Source organism: Chinchilla lanigera, unplaced genomic scaffold (assembly GCF_000276665.1).
Source record: "Chinchilla lanigera isolate Chin_1 unplaced genomic scaffold, ChiLan1.0 scaffold00015, whole genome shotgun sequence".
Classification (NCBI taxonomy): Eukaryota; Metazoa; Chordata; class Mammalia; order Rodentia; family Chinchillidae; genus Chinchilla; species Chinchilla lanigera.
The window spans coordinates 15,095,713-15,103,754 of record NW_004955416.1 but is presented as its reverse complement, the minus strand read 5'-3'; the positions used below and the strand labels follow the sequence as shown (position 1 = coordinate 15,103,754).

Genomic DNA, 8,042 nt, shown 5'->3' with positions numbered 1-8,042 from the left:
GGGAATCGAACTCATGACCTTGCGCTTGCCAGGCAGGCGCTTTGCCGCTGAGCTAAATCCCCAGCCCCTGGAGCCCTTTCTTGTGATGGGTCTTTACTGAGGGACTACTGTGCGCCAGGATCAGTCCAGAGACGCCTGTAGGATGGAGAGGTACTGGAGGGGGCCAGAAGCTGGTCATTAACACCAGGGAAAAAAACAGCAAAACCACATCCTCACTTTCCCTCCAGGGAATGCTGTTCCTCAACTGCCACTCCCTTCCCAATGGAACAGCCTTTGCCCAGAGAAGCCCAGGAATCTCTTCCCTCTGGTGCCATGGCCCACAGAAGTCCTTTTCCTCCCAGAAGTCTTAGGCAAGTCACCCGACCTCTTGGAGCCTGCTTTTTTGTCCTGTACCTCCCTCAAGATGGTAAAGCAAGGAACCCCTTAGCACAGCTGCTGGCGCGCTAAGTGCCCCACAAGCGTTAACGGTTACTAGATTATTCAGGTAAAGTCGGAGCAAGGCAGCGCCGGCTTCCCAAGGTGTCTCTGGTTTTGCCTGTGGGCAAAGGTGGCAGAGAGCATGGGTAGGGCTGCCCGGTCCGGCAGGAAGTTGAGGGGGGGCAGACACCAGGGAGGCGTAGGATCAAACAGCGCCCAGCTTCTCCCGGATCCTGAAGGGTGGCCTCCAGTTACACTCTGCTGCTCCCGGGGTGCCAGCGCCCCTGAATCCGCCCCTGGGGAGCCCCAGGGCGCCTCGTAAGCGGGAGTCGGGACTGCACTCACTGGACGATCTCCTGCTTGGTCAGGAACGTCAAGTCCTGGAAGACAAAGCCAGAGAACGGTGGTCAGCGAGCCGCGGCCGCCGCGCCCAGACCCCGCTCTTCCGGGCGCAGGTGGCGCGCGAGGCCCCGAGGGCGGCGTCCCGCGCACCTGGTACTCGGCCAGCAGCTCCTTGGACAGGCGACTGCCCGAGCCCCCCATGGCCGCCGCGCGCACAGCTCCGCCGCTCTTTGGGACGCTGACAACTTTCCCACTTCCGCCCTCGGGCCGCGTCCCCGCCCAGTCCCCGCGGCAACCGCAGCTGAGGCCCCGCCCCCGGCCCGACCCTGGGCGCAGCGCACCGGCGCCCCACGCAGTCTGGTGGCGGAGCTCCGGGATCCCGCAGTGCCCGAAGAGCAGGGGGCGGGGGCAGGGCGGGGAGAGGCGGGGCGATGGCTCGGGCCCCGCCTCCTGATGGGCGGGGCAGGCGGCGGCGCGCGCATGGAACAGGCTGCGCCTGCGCTAAGGGCGTTGCTACGTAGCTAAGGACCCGGTGCCGGCTGCTGGCGAAGCCGCGAGATGCGTCCGTCTTACCTGCGGTAGGTGTTCTGGGCTGCACCCTTGGGCGGGAACCCGTAAAGAGCAGCGAGGAAATTAATACAGAATATCCGGGAGGCCTCGGGACTTGCTGGGTGGAAGCCGTGGGCTGCCATCTGCCCAGAGAAAGCTTATCGTGACTACCACGCGGTGCGAGTTACAGCCCCAACCCCGCGCCTCTCCCGGAGAAACCGTTCCCTGATGGCCCTTAGGCTGGTGACGAGGACCCATGGGTGTCAGGCACAGTGCATAGCTCGCTTTCATTCTTGCCCGACAAGGTAGGCGCCCAGTTTACAATGTCCAGAGCGTTTCAGTGACTTGTCAGGCTCAGACCTGTAGAGGGGGTCCACTCCAAGGCTCCCCACCCTGCGTGGCTCTACTGACAGCCTTCTGGTTATGAAGGTCCCACCTATCCCCACCTGTCCTCCCTGCTGGCTGTGGAGACCTTTGCTTCTGGTCTCCTCTCAGCCCAAGGACAGTGCTTGGCACTGAAATGTCTCAGTAGACATTTATCAGATATGCATGCATGAATGAATGAACCTGTACTAGGGCTGGGAGGAGGAATCGGAGTTAGTTTTTTTTTTTTTTCTTTTGCAGACAAGGTCTTGCTCTGTAGTCCAGGATGGCCTTGAATTTACTATTAGCCCAGGCTGGCACTGAACTCGCAGCAGTCCTCCTGCTTCAGCCTCCCGAGTGCTGGGATTACAGGTTCATGCCACCACATACCACATACAGCCTACTTTTATATGTACAAAGATTGGAGAGTGGTTTAAAAAGTCAAAATCTAGAGGCTCAGTATACCTGGACATGGTGGTGCACACCTGTAATCCCAACGCTTGAGAGACTGAGGCAGGAGAATTGCTTGCATTTGAGGCCAGCCTGAGCTAGATAGCGAGTTCAAGACCAACCTGACCCTGTCTCAAAAAACCAAAACAACATTTAAAAAAAATCAGTGTACACATGAAAATGAGGCTGAATGCAAATAAGTTTTTCCTTGGGCATTTGAGATATAGGTTGAATTTTATCTTTATGTTTTCTCTATTTCCTCTCTCTATATGTGTACACAGGTATTTAAAAATATAAATGAACACACATATTTGTGTATATAAATTTTCGTTTCTTTTTGTCTTTTTTTTTTTTTTTTCTTTTGTCTTTTTGAAACCGGGTCTCGCTATGCAGTTCAGGCTGGCCTTGAGCTCATTTTGTAGCCCAGGCTGGTCTTGAACTCGCAACAATCCTCCTGCCTCAGCCTCCCAAGTGCTGGGATTACAGACGAGCGCCACCAAACCCGGCTTTTTTTTTTTTTCTTTTTTGACACAGGGTCTCACTATGCAGTTCAGGCTGGCCTTGAGCTCACTTTGTAGCCCAGGCTGGTGTTGAACTCGCAACAATCTTCCTGCCTCAGCCTCCCAAGTGCTTGGATTACAGGCTTGTGCCACCACACCTGGCTAAATTTTCTTCTTGGGGCTGGAACCAAACACAGTCTTGCATATGCTAGGCAGGTGTCCTGACACAGAGCTACACCTTCCTTCCTGTTTTGTGCCTTATTTGTTTTGTATTTTTCATTTTTGTTTTGTTGGTGTTGCCCAGAATCAAACCTAGCGCCTCTTACATGCTAGACTGGCACTCTACCTCTGAGCTACATCCCTAGCCCCTCAATACTTTTTTTTTTTTTTTTTTTTTTTTTTGTCTTTTTGAGACAAGATCTTGCTGTGCAGTTCAGGGTGGCCTTTGTAGCCCAGACTGGTCTTGAACTCGCAGCAATCTTCTTGCCTCAGCCTCCCGAATGCTGGGATTACAGGTCTGCACCGCCACACCCGGCTAATAAATATTTTTAATTCAGCAAAAACATGTACTCATCTGCAGGCGACAGAATTATGAGAACTTTCTTTGTTTCCTTTTTTACCAAAGGCGTATATTATATATTGCTTTTGTAATCAGAGAAAAAGTAATTGTTTGAGAATGAACATCTTTAAAAATGGGTTACTATTCTGTGTTTTTCATCTTTTATGATGGCTTCAGGGCAGCTTCATGGCTATTCTGTGTGACTCCCACGAAACTTCCTACCTGCTGCCTCCAGACCATGAGGACTGGGGAGAGCAGGGCGCCCCTGCCTTTGTGTACGGGCAGGAGGAGCTCCTCACGGGAGGGGTGCAGTGGCCTAGCACACCCAGCACCCAGGATTCCCTGCCATTGTCCCGATTCGACTCTGCGCTCTGCTCGGCCTGGAGACAACGGATGGAGCTGGGACTCTTTCGCTACCGCCTTGGGGAGCTGCAGACTCAAGTCCTCCCTGGTGCGGTGGGTTTTGTGGCTCAGCTGAATGTGGAGCGAGGTGTGCAGAGGAGGCGCCCCCAGAACATCGAGAGTGTGAAGCAGGCATTCAATCCGGAACAATTTAACTTCAACAAGATCCGGCCCGGAGAAGTGCTCTTCCGTCTGCACCGGGAGCCTGACGCATGTGGTGCCCTCCCACAGGAGGACATCCTGGTGGTGATCAACGTGAGCCCGCTGGAGTGGGGCCACGTGCTGCTGGTGCCCGAGCCTGCCCGGGGGCTGCCCCAGCGCCTGCTGCCGGGTGTGCTTCGGGCCGGGCTGGAGGCTGTGCTGCTGAGCTCACACCCCGGCTTCCGGGTGGGCTTCAACAGCCTTGGGGGCTTGGCCTCAGTGAACCACCTCCACCTGCATGGCTACTACCTGGCCCACAGGCTGCCTGTGGAGGGGGCGCCCAGCCAGCCCCTGGACCCAGGGGGCCATTTGCACCTGCTTCAGACCCTGCCAGCTCCTGGCTTCCTCTTTTACACCAGCGGGCCCGGGCCTGACTTGGAAGCTGTGATTAGCAGGGTCTGTCGGGCCACTGACTATCTGACCGACCAGGAGATTGCACATAACTTGTTTGTGACACGGGGAGCGCCCCCTGGAAAGGCATCGCCTTGCTCAGCCCTCGCAGGGGTCCGAGTGATCCTGTGGGCCCGGAAGCCCAGCTTTGGAGTAAAGGAAGGTGAGGCTTTCAACGTCGCCCTCTGTGAGCTGGCTGGGCACCTCCCTGTCAAAACAGCGCAGGACTTCAGCACCCTGACGGAGGCAGCCGCCGTGGCCCTCATTCAGGACTGCCTGCTGCCCACTGCCCAGGCCGCAGCAGTACAGGAAGCACTGGTAGCCCTGGTGGCCCAGGAGGAACCATAGTCCCGGAGCTGTGTCTTCACTTGCTGCTCTGCGTTCCCCTCCAGAGGGCTGCTCATTGTCTTGTGGTCACTTGGGCATTTATTTTCATGGCTGCCTTCCCATATCTCTAGGCCTAAGGGGAGAGATGAAGAAAGAACTGATAACTTCCCTGTGATCCCAGCGCTGTGGGAGGCTGAGGCAGGAGGATGGCAAGTTTGACCCTAGCTTGGGCAGCTTAAAGACTGAATGTCTTGTCTCAAAAAAGGAACAGGTTACTGGTCTCTGTGAAAGGGCAAAACCTTGGAATAAATCTAATGAGTGTGTTCCTGTGGATGTAACTGCTTCTGCTACCCCTTCTTCAACAAGCTCCAGGGATGTCAGGCCTGTTGTTAAGGGAGTTGTACAAAAGTTTTAGGCTCCACATGGACCTTTCCTGTGACACCAATTGTTAGCCTTTTTTTTTCTTTCCTTTTCTTTTTTTGCGTACTGGGCATCGAACTCAGTGCATGCCAGGCAAGCGCTCTCACCGAGCTCCACCCTCAGCCTCAGCCCAAGTGTTGGTCTTTGCTTTGATGGTTTCTGGCCCTTTAGCATGAAGCTGCCACTTGCTGTGTTCTCCCTTTTCAGCCCATGGCTGTTTATTTTTACTTATTTATTTATTTTGAGACAGGTTCTTGCTGTGTAGCCCAGGCTGGCCTTGAACTCACTAGTCCAGGGTGATGCTTCTGCCTGAGCCTCTCAAGTGCTGGGATTACAGGTGTGTGCCACTGCATCTGGTTTTTGTTTTTGAGATGGGTTTTCCCCATGTTACCGAGGCTGGCCTTGGTCTCTGGGGCTGAAACAGTCCTCCCGTCTCAGCTCCCTCGTAGCTGGGACTGCAGGTGCCTGCCATTTCTTCCAGCCTACTTCATCCAGTACCTACGTCTTCACCTTCTGAGACTTCACCTTGGATGTCCTGCAGCCCCCAGCATGGAGTCAAGTCCCATCATATCATCTTGTGTAGTAACCAGATTCCCTCACACCTTTAGAGGCGCAGGCCCTCTCACTGCCCCACTTACCAAGAGGAGAACAGCTGGGCATGGTGGTGCATACCCGTAATCACAGCACTTGGGAGGCTGAGGCAGGAGGATCACCATGAGTTCAAAACCAGCCTGAACTATATAGAGAGATCTGTCTCAAAAAAGTAAGCAAGAGGAGGCTGGCAGATTTAGTCACATATTGAGGTTAGATGGCAAACATGAGATCAAGCAGTCATGTGCCAGGACTGGGCTGGGACGGGTGCATTTATGAGCAGCTTCCGGGACAGGGTGTCCTTAGCAGCTCATGGCCCCGCCTCAGCCAGCTCTCCTAGGGCCTCTCCAGGCCCTTCCCAGGTGCCTCATGATGCAGACTTCTTGTAAAGTCCAGAGTGTCCTCACTGTTCTGCCTATGTCTGACTCAATTCAGAAAATGTGTGAAAACCACACACCTTTGTTCTGCTGTTCCTCTAGTGGTTTCCACCCTGGGTCCAGAGGAGACGGCATAGGTGCTACTGTAAGAGAGTACTTGTGTGTAAAGAATCCTTTTCCATTCCATTACCCCATTTGTATACCCAGAGTAAAAGAAATCCTGAGTTTCATTTTAAACAGCAGTGACCACTGCTGCCACTCCTGCCCCGGCCTCCAGAGGGAGCGAGAGGCCCTGCTCGCTGGGTGCCAGCCACAGGCTGGGAAGGCTCCGCGGCCCGGTGCTATGGGCTGTGGCTCTGGCTGTGGCAGGGGCTTTGGGAGTTGGCTCCCTATGCTCAGGTCCATATGAAGCTTTAATGCAGAGTGTTAGTCCAAAGCTCCATACCCCAAAGAAATTACAGAGTCTTGTAGGGATAATACCCATATCCTGTATATAAACAATTTAGGGCCGGGGATTTAGCCCAATGCACAGCACCTGCTTGGCAAGTGTGAGGTCCTGAGTTCAATTCCTGGTACCAAAATAAATAAATAAATAACATACCAGAAAACAAAACAACAATTTAACATTATGGCAGGAATTTTTCACTATTTATTTGTTTGTTTGTTTTCTGGTACCGGGAATCAAACTCACGACCTCACACTTGCCAGCCAGGCGCTGTGCCACTGAGCTAAATCCCCAGCCCCTTGACTGTTTTAATGTTTGGCAAATGCAGTAATTTTAGCCTTTTTCTTCAAACTTTTGAGTCTACAGAGTTTAATAATGGTTTATTTTGCTTTCTTGATCTCTGAAGGAAGTACAGATGACCATTACAGCATAGTAGATTTTAAGTTGGTGAGCAAATTATCAGGATTGTCCCAGTTTCTTCCTAGGACTGAGGTATACCACCTTTCCAGCTGGGTATGGTGGTGTACACCTAAAATCCCAGCTGTCAGGAGGCTAGGCAGGAAGCTGTCCAGAAGTTTGAGGCCAGCCTTGGATATATAGTGAGTTCAAGGCCACCCAGAAGTACACAGTGAGACCCTGTCTCAAAACAAAACAAAACAAACTTTACCTGACCCAAATCAGTTCTTCCAGAAAAAGGGGGAAAATACCTCCCCTACTCCCAGTGCTGGGGATGGACCGCGAGCTTTATGCATGCTAGGTAAGCGCTCTACCACCGGGCTGCAACCCCAGCCAGCTCTGATGAATTTTCTTTTTTTTGTTGTTTTTTGTTTTTCTCCGGTACTGGGAACCGAACTCACGACCTTGCGCTTGCCAGGCAGGCGCTTTTGCCGCTGAGCTAAATCCCCAGCCCTGATTTTTTTTTTTTTTTTTGAATTTTCTTTATGGTAGTACCTCGGAGCCATTTATTTATTTTGATATTGTAATGTGCCAGCCTTTTCTGACCCTATTTTGGTTTTTTATTTTTATTATCAGCCATTTATAAACAGTATGTTTGTGTTGTGAATATGGTTTTGATCTTTAAGAAGAAGATTTGCACTGAAGCTTTTTCTAAGCTTGAATATATGGAACATGCAGAGGACCATTTGTACTCAGAGCCCTGGTCTGGAAGCATGGCAGGAAGCACAGATCCAGCCGGGCCTGTCCCAGCTCTGTGCTTGCCTTTCAGTCCTGAGCCTCCATGGTGGAACTGATGAATAGGAACCCTTGACGGATACTGAGTTGGGGAGTAACAGATGGCAGGTAAAGGCAATGCTCAAGCTGTGCTGGGAAAGGTGAAGGGGAATCAGCCAATGAAGAGGGTGCTGAATGGTAGTAATTCTGGCAAGAAGTGAGGATGGTTGGGCTTGGTGGTGCATGGCTGTAATCCCAGCACTCAGGAGGATGAGTCAGGAGGATCACCTAGAGTTCAAGACCAATCTGAAAAAAAAAAAAAAAAAAAAGAGAATGGTTTAGACCCTAGAGCAGTGCTTACAACATTGAATATTTGTCAGTCAAACCCCTGGGGATACTTGCAAACATCCTGTTCAGTTAGATTGTTCTTGAACTTCAAGGGACTCCAGAACACTTAAAGGATATATATATGTCCTGCAGCCCCCAGCATGGAGTCAAGTCCCATCACATCATCTTGTGTAGTAACCAGATTCCCTCAC

General features: G+C 52.2%; 3 protein-coding genes across 3 annotated transcripts in view; 2 read left to right on the top strand and 1 right to left on the bottom strand.

Annotated features, from left to right (window-relative positions):
- Cib1 (calcium and integrin binding 1 (calmyrin)) overlaps positions 1-1,123 on the bottom strand; it is a 3,741-nt gene extending 2,618 nt beyond the window's left edge. Inside the window, exons 1-2 of the mRNA XM_005381532.2 lie at positions 910-1,123; positions 763-797 (exon numbers count right to left, since the gene is read on the bottom strand). Of these exons, the coding sequence (XP_005381589.1) occupies positions 763-797; positions 910-960 (86 nt within the window). The 5' untranslated portion in view covers positions 961-1,123. The remainder of the gene's footprint in view (positions 1-762; positions 798-909) is intronic.
- Positions 1,124-1,248: 125 nt separating this feature from the next.
- The window catches only part of LOC102021758 (tubulin polyglutamylase TTLL13), a 21,779-nt gene continuing 14,985 nt past the window's right edge, over positions 1,249-8,042 (top strand). Inside the window, exon 1 of the mRNA XM_013512473.1 lies at positions 1,249-1,337. The gene's annotated coding sequence lies outside the window, so the exon portion shown is untranslated. The remainder of the gene's footprint in view (positions 1,338-8,042) is intronic.
- Gdpgp1 (GDP-D-glucose phosphorylase 1) lies at positions 1,256-4,833 on the top strand. The gene is made up of 2 exons (XM_005381528.2): positions 1,256-1,337; positions 3,358-4,833. Exon 2 carries the CDS (start codon positions 3,367-3,369, stop codon positions 4,519-4,521), a length of 1,155 nt encoding a protein of 384 aa, XP_005381585.1. The 5' UTR covers positions 1,256-1,337; positions 3,358-3,366; the 3' UTR covers positions 4,522-4,833.